The sequence below is a fragment of the Furipterus horrens genome, unplaced genomic scaffold, assembly GCF_987537825.1.
Source record: "Furipterus horrens unplaced genomic scaffold, mFurHor1.1.pri manual_scaffold_2, whole genome shotgun sequence".
Lineage (NCBI taxonomy): Eukaryota > Metazoa > Chordata > Mammalia > Chiroptera > Furipteridae > Furipterus > Furipterus horrens.
Window position 1 is genome coordinate 21,860,109 of NW_028327172.1, and position 20,668 is coordinate 21,880,776.

Below are 20,668 nucleotides of genomic sequence, written 5' to 3' on the forward strand. Positions count from 1 at the left end.
TAGTTGAACCTTGGTTGCTGTTGGCAGATTAATGGGAGGAGTTTACCCAGGCTGGTCAGCTGCAAGAACTGGCTGTGACCACTGACCACCAACCTGTCTTTCCTGAGGAGCATCTGGGCAGGGGCAGGCTAGTGCTGCTCCAACGTGGTCTGTAGCTGTCCACTGGGTGTGCAGGCTCTGGGGTTTCCTGGGTGGTGCAGGCCTAGGTCATCCCCCACCTGTGTTCTGCGTGGGGCCACCCTGCATGAGTCAAAGCCATTTGAGATTGCTGCTGCTTGTGCTGGGCTTGGAATTTTCCAGGTGAAGCCTAGCTGTGAATCTAGGCTGGCTGCTGCTGGTGCTGGGCCTGGGGCTCACTGAGGCCAGCTGTTGCTTGTTTGATAGGATTTAGGAAGTTGTGAATCATTAGCGGAGCCAGCCATTCAAATGGAAGAACCACAGTTAACAGTTGTGGTGGGCCCATAAGTTGTGTGGGGAATTTCAGGGATCTCCAGGGCAGGGCAAACAGTGTTAGGTTGATGGAATCTCGGGTATGGTACCCACCTTTCTGTCTGGGAGAAAGCTGTCACCTAGCTCCTACCTTCGTCTCAGAAACTTTAGTTCCTCTCTATGCCACTGGTGCCTTTCAAGCTGCTACCCTGGTTGTGCTGGAGCTAGAGGCAGTGAGTCTGTGTAAATCTGTATGCGGGTTCTTTAAGGGGAACTGCTTGGAGTTTCTTCCACTGACTCAGTCCTGGCTGCTTTTTGCTGGTTTTATCTTCCTGGGCAGGTGAGTCTGGTGTGGGGCTGATACTCCTTGCTCCCATGATATTTCTCCCCAATTTTTATCCATTATAAGTGGATGTAGGACCAGCCTGTTCCATGTTTCCACCCCTCCTGCCAGTCTAGATGGATGTGGTTTCTTTAATTTCGTAGTTGTTAGATGTCCATTCAACTCGATTTCTGATGGTTCTGAGTGATGGTTGTTCTCTATTTTAGTTGTAATTTTGATGTGGTTTATGAGGAGAGCCGTGTTTACCTTTGCCACCATTTTAACCATAAGTTCCTCTAAACATTTTCTATATGGATTATTTATGATCATCTCATTAAATCCAATAAGAAATAAACTTTACCGTGCAGTAGTTACCATATCATTTTGCATTTTGGTTCTCATGAAAAGAATATCTATTATTTTTCCCTCTATTTTTTTCTCTCCCTATCTCACCTTCCCCAAAAGCCCAGATCACTATTATTAAGTATTACAACAACAGCTTCTTTGCTATTTCTTAGGTTGTGTCTTCTTGCCTCATCCCATGACACTGAAAGCCCCCTCTCCCATCTTCCTCACCTTCACACTCCCTCTCCCCCACCCTATTATGAGCCGTAGCTTCCATTTTCGTGTGTATAAGGTTTAAAGTATGCTTGGCTTTTTAGTTAGTCCCTCTGTAATGGACTGCCAACAAAATTAGCCAACCTAATTTTCTAATACATATTCTTTCTTGTATGCATGTCCTCACTATTCCACAGAAAACTGCAGAAACTGTTATTTCATTGACTTACACAAACATTTTTGTCTCGTTAATGGTCTAGATTTCATCTGCTCAGTGAAAGTTTCCTTGGTAATAATTTCATGGAACTCCTTTTCTTCTGAATTTTATAGGCTATGGATGGAGCATATATAAAATTAAATTTAAAATTTTAGTCCTGTGTTCTTTACAATAATATCAGGTTTCCAACTTGATTATAAGATCTTTAATAAAATTCAGGTCCTTGTTCCCATATCATGTGGTAAATTCAAAATGCACAGTACAAATATTTTTTATTTGGTTCAGAAAACTGGATGATTAATACCTAATTTGGTTAGTAGAAAGAATCAAAAAATGAATGTAAACTTACCCTAGAACTGTATTTTTGCTTAGCAAATTTTAATTTAAATTATAATGAGTCTCTAACAGTGGTTTATATTTTCCACTCATATTTAACAAATAGTTCTTTCTGTAACATGTTTTGAGGTCTTCAAGGAACAAAATTTATGGAACATCAACAGGTTTTAGCCACTTTGTTAAATCTAAATCTGTGTATATGTAGGCATAATTTGTAACTACATTTAATAGGCAAATTATAAATTACAGAAGTAACACAATATGTTGTAGGAAAAATTAGTAAGTACAGATAAAGATTAAACTACCAAGTTTCTTTATTTACCTGACTTCCACACTGAAATATAAATCCATGAGTTATAAAACTTAGTATAATCCACCCCTGTATTTGCACTGCTAGTAAGAGTCTGCCACAGAGGTACACAATTATTATTTGAATAAAATGAATTTGTTTGCAGGCACTCCTTTCCTGATATCTTTACTTTAAAATTAAGACTGGGTGGTGGAAAGCAGAATGTAGCCATTACAGCAACTCAGAAATCTGTTGGTAGATCTTAAGGTGCCATTCTTCAATATTTATCAAATTCCTTAAAACTACTTACATTTTGTAATATTTCCAAGACATATTTCTCAGGGTTTTACAGATTAGAGAGCAGAAGAAAAGAGCAGTGAAAAAGACGAAATGAATGTATGATAAGGTTTGTGTTTAGGATGCCATTTGCTTTCAGGTTTCAGGATTGGGGCTAAGCTTTTTAGATAAGTAAGACCAGCAAAATGAGGCAGCCTCTACAGCTCAAACTCTATTTAAATTGATTGTCTTAAATTCCACAAAAAGCATATGCTATACTTTAGAGTAGGAATAAATTAGGAATGTGGGTTTGCAATTAATTCATTTATCCCACATTTGTTGTAAGCAGCTGCTACGTAAACTCACTTGAGAGGGCACCTAGCCCAGTAGTGTTTTAAAACAAACATTGGCTTGTCCCAAGTGGTTACTATGTGAGAACCTAAAAAATTTTAGAGACTTTTTCGTTTTGATCATTTGGCTTGTTTGCTTTCCTCTCTAGAGTTATGTCAGCTGGGTTCATTTGTCAAATAGTTTTTTAAATTATTTAAAATTAATTGTAGAGTTACTCATTAATGACGTATAATTGACAATTCTAAAAATAACTTTTTAAAAATACTGATGTTATGGAATTTGTTTTTCTCCCTCCAAAGTATATGAAAAAATACTGATTTTGAGGAAATAAGCTAAAATACTGTTTACATGTAGAGGTATCTCTGTTAAGAAAAATGTTAGTTTTCTAGGCATTTACAGCAACATTTTATGAAATGTTCAATAAAATATAAAAAATGTTCCTAATACTATTTAGGAAAACTAATTTACTTTTTAAAGATTTTATTTATTTAGTTTAGAGAGGGAAAGGGAGAGGAAATGAGGGAGAGAAGCATCAATCGATTGCCTCTGGTTTGCGCCCCAGACTGGGGACTGGACTTGTAACCCAGGCATGTGCCCTGACCAGCAGTTGAACCAGTGACAATTCACTTTGTGAGACGACCCCCAACCAACTGAGCCATACTGGTCAGGGCAAGGGAAAACATAATTTCTCTTTGAACCATTAAATACTGTGGCTTCTTTAGATCATATAAAAACGTTCCAGGTAAAGAGCACAGCTAATCTGAACTGTTAAAAAATGGATGTTACCACAGTTAGTCAAAGGTTTATTAGACATTTCTTCTGATATGATTTACATTTTTCAAAGTTAAATAATCTGCTCTAAGTGATCATTAGTTTCAATAATTTCCCAGGGGATATTTTTAGTTCTAAAAGATAATTAATGTTCAATTAATGCTTGAGAAGTAATTTGGAAGTTAACAAAGGACTAGAATTAGGAAGTATTTAAAAGTACAGTATCCCCTCACTTATTGCAGGTATTACGTTATAGACTTTCCCCACAATAGGTGAAAATCCGCAAAGTAGGAACCTTACATTTATTTTAGTATTTATATATATTTTAAGGCTTTAGAAACCCTTCCCACACACTTATAAACCATTCCCAGTTCCTTATTAACCTTTCCCACTCCCTAATTAACTTTTTCCACACTTTTATAAACACTATTTATGTTAGTCAACATATTCTACACTCTTAAAGGTACGTAACTTTAACAACATACATATACAGTACCGCAAAATCCCACAATATAGCAAAAAATTCGCGGTAAATAATTATAATATTTTTTAAAATTCCACGATATGGTGAGGCCACAATAAGTGAACCGCGACATAGAGAGGGACCAGTGTATCAGGAATAGGCCCTGGCTGGTTTGCTCAGTTGTTTACAGCATTGGCCCAAAGCACCAAGGTTATGGGTTTGATCTCCAGTCCAGCCACACACAAGAGTCAGTCAATGAATGCATGAATGGGTGGAGCAGCAAGTCGATGTTTTTCTTTCCTTTCCTCCCTCCCTCTTTCTAAAATCAAGAAAATAAAAAAATTAAAAATTATTAGGAATAGATCTGTTCATTCAGTGTTATACTCTTCCCCAATAACCACTCATTTGATTTAATTGAAATGAAAAGTTACTCTTGATAATCTAATTATCTTTTCCCTTTAATAAAATAAAAATAATTAGTATTTTGAAAATTTGAAAGTTTTTATTTCTTTCCCTCCACAGCAGCTTTTCATATCCTGGTAAAATTAAAATGACCCATCAAAAAATAATACTGCAAGTGTATGACAAATTTTTATTACTAGCAGCAGATACATCAGAAGGATAAGTATTAAAAATTATCCTCAGTCTTTTCTTGTAATGATATTTTAAGTTATAAAAATATTATTAACCACATTACAGAAATTTTGAAAAGACAATTATTCCATCACACTACCACATAAATTATGCATATTTTGGTATATTTCTAATCATTGGAAAAAAAATTTTACTAGACTAACTTGGGATTCCTGTTACAGAAGAGAATTCTACACTTAACAATTACCTCAAATGATTGCACATTAACGTTCGAGAACCAAAAACAAAACTAATTTTTAAGAGCCCCTGTCATTTATAATCACATAACATTACTTTTAGTAGCTAGATATGAGCAAGTTTCAGTATGCTTTGTAAATTGTATATATATAAAGGTCTTTAAATGGCAGCATTTTTGTTTGTTTAGTGATAGACTCGAGAATCTGTGATGTTAAAACGAAATTTAAAGCAGTATCAAGAATTTTTTAAATATTTTACGTACTGATTCGAGAGGAAGAAGGGAGAGATAAACATCAATTTGTTGTCCCACTTATTTATGTATTCATGGGTTTCTTGTATGTGCCCTGATGGGGGAACGAACCTACAACCTGGGTGTAAGGGGATGACACTTCAGCCAACAAGCAAGCTACTTAGCCAGGGCTAAGAATTTTTTTTTTTTTTTTTGTAAATTTAAACCAAGCTTCGGTTATCAAGTGGATGGATCCCTGTACAAATGTACATAACTATGCTAAATATATTTCAGACCATTTAACTTAAAAGTAAGATGTTTTCACAAATACTAGTAAACCTAGAGAAATAACGTTTTAAAGAAATAATGGTGCAGTAGTAGGACGACTAAAGTTTCACCAATAATGGAACTTGAATATGACTTACACCATAATATTTGCTTTTCTCTAGTGGGACCAATTACAGTAACAACATTAGTCTTTCTGACTATTTGGTTTATTAGCTGTTTGGAGAAGATGTAAGGAAAAGTTTATACTCCTTTTGTTCATAATTTTGCTAATTGGTATGATTTATGAGCACCTGAAATGCCTAGATGCTTGACTTTCTCTTCAGTTTTTGGGAAATCATTGGTAGTAATTATCATTCCCATTTTATAAGTAGGAACACTGATGCTGGGAGAGATTCAGTAGCTGATACAAGATGATCAAGTTCTTTTTTATCAGACTGCTTCTCCAAAGCAGGTTGATACTTTAAGAAATTGAATGATGTTTAAAAATAATGAGATTATGCCTACTATGATAATGCTACCAGTGTAGGCTCTTATTAAGAATATCTGTTAGTTGAATTAATGAATAGCAGTTAGCGGCCATGTATTCAAGGCCAGACACTCTTCCTGTATAAGTCAGAAGTGTTCTTTTTCACATATATGTATTGAACCAATAACAATTAAAGCAAAAAATAGATGAGTCCAAGGTGGTAGGACCAATTTATGTAGAAAAGAAATATAAAGTTATTTTGGCTTATATTTATTATACATACAGGACATAATTTTTACTGAAATGCGTAAATGAAATCATAACTGATGTTCAGTCTCTTTTTCTTGCCTCTGTATTCCTCCCTCCACACATAGAACTCTGCCCATCATAACTATATTAACAACTTTGTGTGTATTACATATTTTCTCCATTCTCATAAAATCTTATACATACATGTATACAAATAAGATTTATTTTTGATTATTGTTCTACAAAAATGGATTATATTATACACATTTCTATGTATTTTTATTCAATAAAATCTTTTGGCAATTCCCCCAAACTACCTGTTACAATCCTAATTCATTTCATATGGATATTAATATTCCATGATGTGAATGCACCATAATATATTAAACCATTTTTCAGTTGGTGAATATTTACCCTGTTAACTTTTTGTTGCTGGAAAGTTTGCAGTAAATGACTTTGTACAAACACCTTTATATGCTGGTGCTTTTATTTCTAAGGGGCATATTCCAGAAATGAAATTGCTGGGTCAAAATTTGTGTATTTTTATTGTTTAAATAGCTTTTACCAGTGGCTTTCCATGAAGGCCATAACAATTTATATTTCCTTTAGCAATGTGTGAAATCCCTTTTCCTCATATTGCTTTAGTAGTGTTAATACCCTTTTAAGCTTTTACCATTCTGATTGGTATAAAATATCTTTTTCCAATTTTTAAGTTTGTATGTGTTGCCTTATTTTTAACCATTTTCATTTTCTCTTCTGGGAATCACCTATTCATATTCTTTGCCAATTCTCCTACTGAGTAGTTTTGATTTTCCTAGCTTACTGTAAGAACTGTATATAACCTGCCATTGCATTTGGAAGCTGATAACTTAAACATATCATACTTCACTCCCACTCTCAACTTAGTTACCTCTACTGAGCCAAGCAGCTGGATACAAGGAAACCTCAGGTTTTATGGCTGTGTCAGAGATGGCTGGTGGAGGGCTAGGGCAAGGTGTAAGAAGCTGACCCATAAAATACTTGGAACCGCTCAACTGCCTTTCTACCCCAGAGGAATGTGGACGTCAGGCAGACTGAATTCTCCCTACTCTTGAGCAAAGACTTCTTTTTGGTTCTTTGTCAGAGGACTACTAACAGCCTGTTTGCTGTCTATACTGGCTACATAGTTGTCATGGTAGGGGAAGAATCAATTACTTCTCTGAGACTGCTGACACAGCTTCAGGGAATAGACAGCAAAAATAATTGCACGGTTAATGATCCTAGCAACTGTCGGGATAGGCCCCCAACAAGGTAGAGCTGCTGCAGGAGAGAGACACTAACTTGAATAAAATAATATGAATGCAGTGAGATTGAAAGAATAGTATTGAAACTCTGGAGCCAGAAACTTATTTTTGAACCAATTACAGCAGTAGGTCAAATGGAGGAGAATGTTACATGGAGACTTAAATTAGTGGCCTGGAGAATCAGGTGGGACAAATATTTTTAAACCTAGAGCAAACAACTGAAGAAAGGGTAAAAATAATAGATTTTGAGGATAGAATAAGGAGACTTAATGTGTTTATAGGAGTTCTAAAAGGAAAAGGGGGAACAAATGGAGAAGAGGCAATGATTTTAAGAAGAAGAAAGTTCCTAAACTGTCAAAGACTCATCAGAGTTCTCATCTGTAACATTTTAAGCCAGAAAACGGAAAACATATACTTCTGAGAGAAAAGGACCACAAGCCAAGATTTCTCTAACCATCCAACTTATTCACTTATCAGGGTGAAACAGACTTACGATATATCACAATTGAGCGACTAATCCTACCTACCATCTGATGAAAATACTCAGAAAAGAAAATGAAATCTTAACAATACCTGACCTTGGTCTTTTTTTTTTTTTTTTTTTTTTTTTTTTTTGACCTTGGTCTTTGCACACGCTATTCTTCCTGCCGGAAATAACTTTCCTTTCTTTACCAGTATAACACCTCATCCTTAACATTGTAACTTTTTCTAGGAAATCTTTTGCAGCTCCTGAAGTCTGAGTTTTATGCTCCCAAATGTTCCCATAGCACCTTGTACTTCCCTCATCTTGGCACTTATTTTCCCCATGAAATTGTAAGCTCTATGAGAACATGGGGGAACTATGCATGTTATGTTCACTGGAAGCCCCAGTGCCTAGACTACAGTAGTTTGACTGAGTGACTAAGAAATTTATGTGTAGTGAAAATCAGCAAAATTTTTTTTCTGTCCTACTACGCCTTGAATATCTTGATGACTATTTTACAGAATTTTAAATTCACAAAATTTCAACATTAATGAGTGTATGAAAATCTATTCATATAGGATCAATTTACATAAGCCATATTTATAATGCATATATCCATGTTGGGTTCAAATGTCTATTATTTATTCTTGAAAGGTAGAATTGATAGGAAAGTATAGAGATTAATTTGCAGGATTAGTGTAAAGAATGAGAGAATATTTTAATACTCTATAAAGAATGTTAATCAGATATTTTTCTGTTTCTCTTCAGATTAAAGCTAAAAATTATGACAAAGTTGAAAAGGTGAGTTCTATTAAATATACTTTGACTTATATACTGAAGTTTAACTTAAGACTTACCATCTATATGGCAAATATAGTAAAATGCTAACAATTATTAAAATTAGGTAGTGATTATATAGGAGTTCATTGTACATATTCAACTTTATGCTTTAAAATGTTAATAAAAATTTGGAAAAGGAAAAGAAAGTGATTATATTCTACTGACTAAAATAATGAGAATGCTTTGATTATCCAAAAATAGGACATAAGAAGGGAATTGTTATTTACCACATACTTGTAACAAGATAAATTCATAAAAGGAGTTGGGTTTGTTTTTTAATATTCCATTTCACCCATGTACCTGTGAAATTTAACTGTGGATTCTGATAATATTTTTTTGTATTTATAGCTATTTCAGAGATGCCTTATGAAGGTTTTGCACATTGATTTATGGAAGTGTTATCTTTCATATGTCCGAGAAACCAAGGGCAAACTACCAAGTTACAAGTAAGTTAAGTTAGGATCTTAAGAATGCAAGTGATTCCAGGCACACAGTCAGTCCCACAGTGACTCCAGGGAAAGAGACAGGCTTGTCGAATGTAATAAAAAGCATCATGTTACTTGTCATGGCACCACTTGGCAGGTTATGCTGCAGTTTGCTACTTACATATCCCAGGGCATTTTTGACAATTCTGTTGTTGTTAAGTTGATTTCCCAGCTCTGACTTGACTGAATCCAAGTAAGGGACCTTTCCCAAATGCTATTTTTATATATAACACACAGGCAAGTTAAGACTAACAAGAATTCTGTCATCTTTTCCTCATTGTCCTTTATTGTTTTATATTGAAGAGCAAATATTTTTTTCTCTAAATTTTACTTCAGAGCTAATAGAGTTTCAGATGTAACTTACCTGCCTACAATAGATATTTCCACATTTTAATCTGCTATATACAAGATTAGGCAATTTAAAAGATAAAAATTAGTAAAACCTGGGCCTTATTGATAAGCTCACAAGCAGTAAGAAAAGGAAACAAAGTTAAATTAATGACATTGGTAAACTAAAGAAAAAACTTGATGTACTTCCAAAGATGCCTTTATATTTTTATTTATATATACAAAAGGTTCAGATGCTGTTCTGGTCATATGACCAGAAGTTATGATTGTGTTTTAGTTATAGACACATTTTAATAAATACAATTTTTAAAAAACATGTATTTCACTTTTATTTCAGAGAAAAAATGGCTCAAGCATATGACTTTGCACTGGATAAAATTGGGATGGAAATTATGTCTTACCAGGTAAGAGTTAAACTTTTTGAATATATACACTTAATAAGTTTTAATATATGAAGAAAGTAACATTTTATTTTATTTCTTAGATTTGGGTGGATTACATCAATTTCTTAAAAGGCGTGTAAGTATTTTTATAGTTGTTGTTTTTTCCCAGTGTGCACAGTTGATTTAGCTATAGTATAATTGATGGTCTTTCTTATCCAACACCAGGGAGGCTGTTGGATCTTATGCAGAAAATCAGAGAATAACAGCTGTCCGAAGAGTTTATCAACGAGGTTGTGTTAATCCAATGATCAACATTGAACAACTCTGGAGAGACTATAACAAGTATGAAGAGGTAAATTAGGCCAGAGTAGTTATTACATCAAAGAACCACTCCTAATGTTTTTGCAAGGTTTTGAGAGTCTCATATTATTGTTGAGTTATTTTTAGAGGATATTCTGGAAAAATTAAAATACTAACAAAACCATTTTTATTCAATGCTAAACTATACCCACACCGTCATACTCATACATTGCCATTGATCTCTTATGAAATGGTACCTTTTCAGAATTGTTTTAATAGCTCTGGCTGGGTGGCTCAGTTGGTTGGAGTGTTGTCCCATATACCAGCCGGTTGTGAGTTTGATTCCCAGTCAGGGTACATACCTGGGTTGCAGGGTTTGATCCCCAGTCAGGTTGTGTACACGGAGGCAGCCAATCGATGTTTTCCTCTTGCATTGATGTTTTTCTCTGTCTCTTTCCCTTCCTCTCTCTTTAAAAGCAATAGAAAACATATCTTTGGATGAGGATTAAAAAATAAAAAAGAATTTTTTCCCAGTAGTAATGATCAATTGCAGTGCACCTCTTTCACCTTATAGATATGATTGTTGGCTTGCATTTGTGAGATATGGAGCTGCAATCCAAGATTTTTGGCTCATTGGCATTTACTTTAATCATCAAAGCTAATAAGTAAACATGCATGCTAAATAAGCATTTTAAAAAAGTTCCTCATAAGCCTTGGCTGGGTAGCTCAGTTGGTTAGAGCATCATCCTAATACACACCAAGGTTGCAGCTTTGATCCCTGGTCAGGGCATATAAGAATCAGCCAATGAATGCATCAGTAAGTGGAACAACAAATCAGTGTTTCTCTCCCCCACCATCCCCTATTTCCTCTCTCTCTCAAATCAATATTTTTTTAAAAAAGTTCTCTATATGTCCATTGTGATTTGGAAGAACTATGTAGACTATTGATATCATTCCCTCATAGGTATGAGTAATCGTTCTCAAACTTTTTGGTCTTGCGATTTTAAAAATTATTGAAGACCACAAAGAACTTTTAATTTGAATATGGGTGTTATATGTCAAATGTAGCATATTAAAGTTAAAACAGGAGTTTTAAATACTTTTTAAATCTTTTAAGTTTACAATAATAAATTCCTTACATTTTAACATAAGTAACATTAAACTTTTTTCCAAAACAAGAAAAAACTTAGTGAGAAGAATGGCATTGTTTTGTATTTTTGCAAATTTATTTACTATTTAGCTTAATAGAAAAGAGACCTAGATTTTCTTATCAGCTTCTAAATTCAATCTGTTATGATATTGAATGTCAGGTAGCCTCTGAAAAACTCCACTGTGTATTTGTAGTAGTAAGGCAAATAATGTCTTAGTATTATATGAAAATTGTTTTGATCTCATGGAACCCACTGAAAGGGTCTTAGGAATCAGGAATCCTCAGTCTACTCTTTGAGAACCGCTAGATGTGAATGATAATGTTTATGTCTACCTCTTATCTCTGAATTTATTTTCTTTTATTTTTTAATTTTTTTCCTGCATGGCTATTCACACACATGAATCCGTACATTATCTTTATTATTGATATTAGAATTATATGGGAAATAAAGGATTTTTTCCAAATCATTCCCTAACTTTAGAAATTCCTGATATATGGAAATTTTACTGCCAGTTCAGTAAATGAATAAGTTGACTATTGTGTTGATATTAAAATATAGTTAACTAAAACTAATATATGTTTTCCTTTGTTTTTTTTTAGGGTATCAATATTCATTTAGCTAAAAAAATGATTGAAGACCGGAGTAGAGATTACATGAATGCTAGGCGTGTAGCAAAGGTATGAAATTCTGTCATGCCACTTATTGTGATGATTGTTATATATATGTTGTTTTACACAAGAACATTTCCTGTCTAGTATTACTCTTAATATTTTCAGTCATTAGCAGTTTTAATGACATGTGCATTATCTGAGTCGATGATATATTTGAAATGAAATACCTTTTTACAGAGATGCTAAAGGGCAAAATAGAATATATCGAGTTTGGAAAAAATTTTTCAAAGAAAGATGTTGTAAAGACAAGGTTCCAACTAGAATTGATGAAGTTCTTGTCCTTCCCTCCTGTTTGCTCATATGTACCTGAATATTGTACCATCTGGGTGTCCGATAACAAGCTCTCAGGGACAGACTTTTGTCTTGTGAGCATACCTTTTCAGTAACTGACACCATGAGAAGTTAGGGAAAATAGCCTAGTAATACATACTATTGAGATTTAAAAAGACAGATAGTTTTTCCAAAGATGGCAGTAATGATGCCACCAGATCATCAGTCATGTTGATCTGTTCCAGACAGTGACCTCTTCAATTACCTGTACACAGGGCCCACGGGTATTCTCTTCACCCAGTCCTAAAAACCTGTTCTTGGATAGGTAATTCTCTGTGATCTTTCTCCCTGCTCTTAAATAGTTTTTAGATTATATTAACAAAGTGCCATTTGGAAGAAATAGGCATTTTAGCGAAGTATCCCAAACTAATCAACTCCATCCTTATATCTGCATATGTGAATTGTTCTGTGCTCATCCCAGAATGCTAAATGCTTGTTGTCTAGGAATATGAGACAGTAATGAAAGGCTTGGACCGCAACGCTCCCTCAGTGCCTCCTCAGAATACTCCTCAAGAAGCTCAGCAGGTAGATATGTGGAAGAAATACATACAGTGGGAAAAGAGCAACCCTCTTCGTACGGAGGATCAGACCCTAATAACAAAAAGAGGTAATAAGATTAAACCTCCTGGGACTCCAGTTACATGTCTGTTAGGCCATTTGATATTATCCCGTAGATTACTGAGGTTATTTTTTCCCCTGTCTCTTTTTCTCGTATGGCTTTCAGATTCAGTAATTTTTATAGATCTGTCTCTTATGTTCATTGAGCTTTGTTTTATCATACTGAATTTCCTGTTAAGCCCATCTAGTGAATTCTTCATTTTAGACATTTTACATTTCAGTTTTATAAATTTTCGTTCTAGAAATTTTTGTATTTTTTTTGTAGTTCCTATTTTATAGTTTCCTTTTCTCTGTTGCTAGTCTGTATTAATTGCCATCGTTTTTCTTTATATCCTTGAACGTATTTATAACAGTAATTATAAAATCTTTGCTAATTTCAACAACTGGGCCGTTATGGGGTTGTTTTCCTTTCTCTTGGCTATGGGTCATATTTTCTTTTGGACTTCATACAGATGAAACACTGTAAAGCTGGATCTTGTTACATTCTTCTGAAGAATGTTAAGTATTATTTTAGCAGGGAGTTAAGTTACTGGCAGTTCACCTGGACCTTGTAAGTTGGTTTTATACTGTTAAGATGGGTCAGTTTTAGTTTTGCCCTTAATCTCAGGGTTAATCTCTTTAGTTCTAGGACATAGTCTTTATTCCTAAGACATAATAGAAAGTACAAGGTGTTTACGCAGACCCTCTAACTTGATGGGACTCAAATTTGAAACTTGGTCTCCATTACAGCGGGCAGCTGCTGAGATATCTGTTCAGCTTTCAGCCTTCCAGCTTTGCTTTCTGCTTGGGCTCTTTGTATTCTTTCCTCTCTCTGTATATGCTGGGGGTCAGCTAAAGATTTGAGGGCATGTATGCCCAGATTTTCAGGCTCTGCCATCTGTGGCACTCTCTTTGGGAGAATTTCCCCCCTAGTTTTTAGCTGCTCTCATAGCCCAGAAATCAGTGGTACTTATCTCAAGCCAGTAAAACTTCAGCATTTGACCTGAGTCCCAGCTATCGCAGAACTGACACACAGGGGTATGCCCTTGAGGAGAATCTCACCCAATGTGGTTCTGATTCTTTCCCAGCCCAGTCTTCTCTGGTTTCTGTTGTTTTGGCCATTCTCCAGGGCCTTTAAATAGTTGTTTTTGTGTTTTTCAGATTATGAATTTTATTTTCAGGGGAGTTAATCCAATACAAACTACTCTGCCACTGCCAGAACTAGACTTTGGAACTTTCAGAAATTCCTCAGTCTTGCCTTGATCTCTTTCACCCTTGTGCCTTTGAAATACTGGTTTTCGTTTGTTTTGCCTACACCATTTTTGTATCTACTCCTGCCATTCTTGCTCTCCACTTATGGTCTCATCTGACCAGCTTCTATCCCTTCAGGTTTCGCTTTAGATGTCAGTTCCTTAGTGGGACAGTTCTTGAGTCCCTAAACTATGTTCAGTACGGCTGCTGTATGTTTTAAGAGTACCCTGTACTTTCCTCATCACGATACTTAACTACTTTTCATAATTGCTCTCGTAATTTTTTTTTTTTTTTTATATACTACAGACTTCTTGAGTATAGGAAGTCTTTATCACTGGTGTATTCATGGTGTCTTTCATATTCCTAGCATATAGTTGGTGCTCAATAACTATTAACTTAATAAATGATGGATGGATGGGGCTTGCTTGGGAGGATGATGGTGCCAGAATCACTAAAGCTTTTTATTTCTAATTATCATTCATTATTGAGTGCCCTATTTTAGCTTACTAATTTTATTATGATACTTGTATTGATAGTTTCATAAATAAAATTTATTTTAATTGAGTGTTCTGACCTTCTTTCCTTAGTTATGTTTGCTTATGAACAGTGCCTGCTTGTGCTGGGCCATCATCCTGATATTTGGTATGAAGCTGCCCAGTATCTTGAGCAGTCAAGTAAACTGCTAGCAGAGAAGGGGGTGAGTATTCCTTTTGGTCCCTTCTGGTCTTTCATGGTTTCGGTATAGCAATAATTTGCGAAAAATATAACATTGAATTTTGGTAATAAAGAGTGTTAATAACTATGTCAGTATGAATTTTAGTGACACTCTTATATGATTAGACTTCCTTAGTGAGAATTTAAATATAGTGGCTTTTAAATTGTATTATAATGATGAATCATTTCGAGTACTTTATGATTCTTCTATTAAAATAATGGAATAAGTTTTTGGAATATTTTTTAAATCCAGAAATGCATATGTGTCTAAATGTATATACATAATGAGTGTGTATTTTATTCTCTTTAGGCTATATTAAAATTATTGAGAGTTAACTTTTTTTTCCTCCTAGGATATGAATAATGCCAAATTATTTAGTGATGAAGCTGCTAATATATATGAAAGAGCCATAAGCACTTTATTAAAGAAGAATATGCTTCTTTATTTTGCATATGCAGATTATGAAGAGGTGAGTAAAAATAATTAGAACTTTCATATAATTGGATTTTTACTCCAGGCCTGGATTTTTTTCCTGGCTTCCTCTTTGCCAAGAATATTGCTTTTGGTAGACAAAGATGATGCAAAATGAATACTTATTAGTCCTCAGCTCATTATATATTTATGCTCAAAGCAGGTGCCATTGTGGGATGCAGCCTCTGGATTCCTCAGAGCTCAAATCCTGCTTGTTTAGAGTACATATTTATATCCACTTCTTCTCTACCACCTTAGAGTCGCATGAAGTATGAGAAAGTTCACAGTATATATAACAGACTTCTGGCAATTGAGGATATTGATCCCACCTTGGTGAGTAACATTACAAATCTTTCCCACTTGCAACCTGCTTTAACAAACAAAAAAATGTATTTACATACAATAAAATTCACTGTTTTTATTATATAGTTCTATGAATCTTGACCAGTAATATTGAGACATGGGACCACCATCATAATTAAGTATAAAACACTTCAATCACATTCCAAAATGCCCTCATGTGACCCTTTGTCAACCCTTTTTCAACCCTTCTTCTTTTCCAAACCCTGGCGTTTACTGATCTGTTCTCCACTCAGTTTTCATTTTTCAACGCAGCAATATGAAACAGCTGTAGTGGGGGCCTTATCTATTTAATACCTTCCTTGTGGTCATGGTTTGAAGCCATTTATTCCACATAATTGTTGAATAATAAATATTTCTTTTTTAAAAAAAGAAACCAACATCCTGAGAAGGGATTGGACAGAAACTCACCTTGTCTTGAATTCTGCTCTATGATAATGGTTTTCAAAGTCCCGAGTTTCAATAATAGTGTAATGGAGCTCTTTCAGTGGAAGGGGAGGGGTGACAGGCCAGTGCATGGGGCTCCAGACCCTCTGCCTCAAGTCAGCTACAACTGTATTGCTTTTTTGTTTGTTTATATTGGCATTCCACTGCTCTAATTGTTGGTATTTAATAATCATTTTTATTTTTATTTTTTTAATTGATTTTAGAGAGGGAGAAGAAAGTGGAGGGAGGGAGAGAGGGACATTGATTTGTTGTTCCACTCATTATGCACTCATAGGTTGATTTTTGTATGTGCCCTGACTGGTGATTGAACCCACAACCTTGCTATATTAGGATGACGCTCAGACCAACTGACCTACCTGGCTAGGACTTGATAATCATTTTTAAATTCACTTAGCAAACTGCTCTGTACTATGCACTGTGCTAGATTCCAACAGTATAATGACAAATTAGATAAATTTTCTTTCTTCAAGGAACTCATAGTTCATTCATTTATCCACCCATCTGTCAATACTGGGTAACAGTATGATGTCATCAAAACTGGGTGAATAAGGCCCTAGCCAGTGTGGCTCAATTAGTTGGAGTGGCATCCTGTTAACCAAAAGATTGCAGGTTTGATTCCGTGTCGGGGCACATGCCTAGGTTGCAGATTCATCCGCAGTTGGGGCGCGGGCACTTGCCAGAAGGCAACCGATGGATGTTTCTCTCTCACATCACTGTTCCTCTCTCTCTCTTTCTCGCTCTCTCTCTCTCTCTCTCTCTCTCTCTCTCTTGCTCTCTATCACCACCCCCCACCCCCTAATCCTCTCTCTCTAAAATCAATAAACATATCCCTGGATGAGGATTAAAATAATTTTAATACCAGTGCAAATTTGCTTGTGAATTTAAGTAATGCAATATCTATAATCTTTCTGATTTCTTAGGTATTCATGATTTTTTTTCTTATACAGTAAAACCTTAGTATTGGAATAAGGTAAGTCTCTTTTGGATGCTACACAGGTTGCTTTCTACCTAATTTATAGAAAACAAATACTTGGTTTTGCATAGGTATATATCCAGTATATGAAATTTGCAAGAAGAGCAGAAGGTATCAAATCTGGAAGAATGATATTTAAAAAAGCAAGAGAAGATACCAGAACCCGTCATCATGTCTATGTTACTGCAGCGCTCATGGAGTATTACTGTAGTAAGGTAAGAGTTGAAGTAAAGTATAAAATAATTTCCTTCATCTGGGATACATTAATTACAAGAAAAGTATTCCTAGTTTCTGTCATTAAATTTTAATTGCTCATCTCATAAAAGAAGTCTGAATGTATCTGTGTACACTTGCATGGAGCATTAATTTAAACACCCACTGCCTGCTAATTTCTGCCTTGTTAGACTCCGTGTTTCTGAATCTAAACCCCCTTGAATGGTTTCTAGCTCAACAATTTTTACTTAATATGATTTTAATTTCCATTATAATTCTTATTGTACCTTGTCATGTTCAGGTATTATAGTTTTAATATCCTGTTGAGTATCTTGTCTGTTGTTTCATAGAAATCAGTACTTTCCTCTCTTCTAGGACAAATCTGTTGCCTTTAAGATTTTTGAACTGGGACTAAAGAAGTATGGAGACATTCCAGAATATGTTCTGGCCTATATTGACTATCTTTCTCACCTCAATGGTAAGTGGATTCTAGGTCTATAATAATTATTTAATATTAAGCCATCAATGTCATTCTCTGAAAATATGTTGCTGGGTTTTTTTTCCTTCTTGAGTGTGTTATGTCATCACACCAGAATTAGGCACTTGATAGGCACTCAAGAAATATTCGTGGCCTGTCAACCATGAACTTATATTTATTGAAAAATGGCATATGCCTTTTAACTCTGAAGAATGGTCTTCAGTGCATCATCAGTGAAGTCCCATCAGTAGTAGGATAAAGCCACAAATTTAGATCTGGGAGATAGAGTTGTTAATGCTCATCTCTGATGACTCTGGGTGAATCATTTCTTGTGCCCAGTCTGGGGGAAGAGGTTGGGGGGAATAGGATAGGACCAACAAAAACAAACTCTCTAGCCACCAGAAATCAAAGATGCCCAAGTAATGAAGTAAAATGCTTTGAGACTACTGGGGAAGCAATTTCAAAAACAAACATGTTTATTTAGCATCATTTTTTCTATTTCTCTTGTTCTGTAGGGATATGAATAATGGCCATCCTCTATTGTGTTTCTGCCTTACACCAGGCACTCAGCGAGGAGTTTCATATGTACATGTATAGGTCTCATTTAGTCCAGTTACCCACAGTCAAGGATATGTAATTTTTTGATTAAAAATTATCTCATAAAAATTGATTTAAGAAAGCAATATATAATTATATACTATATAAATGATTACATAATTTTAGGTATCTCAGGTATATATCAATGAAATGATAGTTTCAGAAAATGTATAGCATTTTATATACCTTATAGTAGAAAAAGAATAAAACTTAAATATGATTTTGTATTTCAGCTTAGTGATTCTGCACTCTGGAAAAAGACTAAACTCTAAAAAGTGAGACAGAGGGAGAAAGAGAGGGAGAGAAACATCACTGTGCAAGAGAAACATCGATCGGTTGCCTCTTGCACACCCCCACCCAACCTGGGACCTGGCCCACAACCCAGGCATGTGCCCTGACTGGGAACTGAACCAGTGACCTTTTGGTTCACAGGCTGGTGCTCAATCCACTGAGCCACACCAGCCAGGGCTCTGTTTTTAAATTATTTATTTATTTTCAGAGAGAGGGGAAGGGAGGGAGAAAGGAAGAGAAACATAGATCTGTTGCTTCTCGCAAGTCCCCAACTTGGGGACCTGGCCCACAACCCAGGCATGTGCCCTGACTGGTAATCGAACCCGTAACCTTTTGGTTTGCAGGCTGGCACTCAATCCACTGAGCCACACCAGTCAAGGCTCTACTGACCATTCTTTTGTAGAATTTTTATAGGAGTTTAGTTGAGCCAGACTGATGACATATGCCAGGGAGCAAGATCTCAAATACTTCTCCAGTGACCATTCTTAATTCATTTTCATTTGCATATTTATTTACCAGTATAGATATTATTGTACCCATACAAGATTTTAAACTTAAACATAGAGTAGTACTGGTGCTGCAAAATAAGAAACTCAAGTATATATAAATTTGAACTTGCCATCTTTCACATTCAATGCATTTAAAAAATATCAGTAGTCTTGACACTTCTAATGTCAGGCAGATATGTAATTTTCATTATTTTTAAAAGGCAAATGGGATGCTGGACTCAGATATCCCACTGTTACAGTTTTACATTACAACTGCAGTACATTAAGGAGGATTGAACTATAGATAAAAAGACCAGACGTCTAGTTAGAGCTCTCTCACTCAGTAACAGTGAGCCAAATCTACTCTTGAGTTTTTGAACTTCAAGTTTTCTCTCTATAAAAATTGAGCATGATAATAGTTACCTTTCTGCATAGGATTTTTGTGAGTATTAAACAAGATAATGCATGTGCAAATGTACTGTTGAATTGGGAAAAAAAAATTTTTTTTTTAAACTATTTTTTAAAACTCTTCCTTTATCCTAGAGGACAATAATACCCGAGTTTTGTTTGAACGAGTCTTAACATCTGGAAGCCTTCCTCCTGAGAAGTCTGGGTAAGCCACTGTGACAACTCGGTGGTCAAGTGCCAGTGTGGCATGTATACTTGAATTGTGAGCCATGGAATGAACATTTGCTTGTTGAGTATATGTTCTGGGAGAAATTTCCCTTCTCTCTCAAAGCTTAACTTACAAATGCCTGCCTACAGTGTTTTCATACCTGTTTAAGATAATTATATTTTAGTTTTTGTATACTGATAAGAATTATTTTGAGAGATGCCTTAGCAACTTATTGACTATTTTAATATATCTTTCTAGTTTACTATATTCCTAGAAATCGACGTGAACAAATTAGAGAAGTGTTCTGAAATTTTTACCTCCCTTACTTGAGAACACAGATTCTTACAGGTTGAAAGTTTGTTTGACACAAACAGATACGATGTGAAATGGTGATACACTGGAAATAGTAAGGCTTTGGAGTCTCGGGTTCAAATTCTAGCTTAGCCAGCTATGCCTTGGGCAGATCTCATAACCTTGCCAATCCTTACTCTCCTCAAGTAACAGTAATATCTACCAACGTAGGACTTTTGTGATAGGCACTCGGTATATTACTTAAGTACAACGGTGCTTAATGACACTTAAGTAGAATCCCAGAAAATTAATTTTGGCTGTTAGAATAGTAGTGAAGCATAAGTTGATTTCCAGTGATCCATGTTAATCGGAAAAAATAGAGAGCCTTTATATTTTTATTCATATGTTGAATGGAGAATGTAGCCTATATTATAATACATGCAACTCAACAAAATGGTGAGGCCATGTTATTCAGGAGAAACTGGAAATCTATCCAGATTCTTTTTTTATTCTTTCCCTAGAGTTTACATTTTCCAGGGTAAATTATCTCT

General features: G+C 35.2%; 2 protein-coding genes across 4 annotated transcripts in view; one reads left to right on the top strand and one right to left on the bottom strand.

Annotated features, from left to right (window-relative positions):
- The window catches only part of CSTF3 (cleavage stimulation factor subunit 3), a 70,624-nt gene that overhangs the window by 42,366 nt on the left and 7,590 nt on the right, over positions 1-20,668 (top strand). Inside the window, exons 4-16 of the mRNA XM_090262905.1 lie at positions 8,590-8,622; positions 9,010-9,107; positions 9,832-9,898; positions 9,979-10,013; positions 10,103-10,229; positions 11,928-12,005; positions 12,774-12,936; positions 14,765-14,874; positions 15,245-15,361; positions 15,622-15,696; positions 17,215-17,358; positions 17,732-17,834; positions 19,754-19,823. Of these exons, the coding sequence (XP_090119031.1) occupies positions 8,590-8,622; positions 9,010-9,107; positions 9,832-9,898; positions 9,979-10,013; positions 10,103-10,229; positions 11,928-12,005; positions 12,774-12,936; positions 14,765-14,874; positions 15,245-15,361; positions 15,622-15,696; positions 17,215-17,358; positions 17,732-17,834; positions 19,754-19,823 (1,220 nt within the window). The remainder of the gene's footprint in view (positions 1-8,589; positions 8,623-9,009; positions 9,108-9,831; positions 9,899-9,978; positions 10,014-10,102; positions 10,230-11,927; positions 12,006-12,773; positions 12,937-14,764; positions 14,875-15,244; positions 15,362-15,621; positions 15,697-17,214; positions 17,359-17,731; positions 17,835-19,753; positions 19,824-20,668) is intronic.
- Positions 9,991-20,668, bottom strand: part of TCP11L1 (t-complex 11 like 1) — a 58,442-nt gene continuing 47,764 nt past the window's right edge. For all 3 annotated transcript variants that reach the window (XM_090262884.1, XM_090262892.1, XM_090262878.1), the window contains 2 exons: positions 10,540-10,645; positions 9,991-10,210 (listed from right to left, as the gene is read on the bottom strand). In XM_090262884.1, the coding sequence (XP_090119010.1) occupies positions 10,186-10,210; positions 10,540-10,645 (131 nt within the window). In that variant the 3' untranslated portion in view covers positions 9,991-10,185. The remainder of the gene's footprint in view (positions 10,211-10,539; positions 10,646-20,668) is intronic.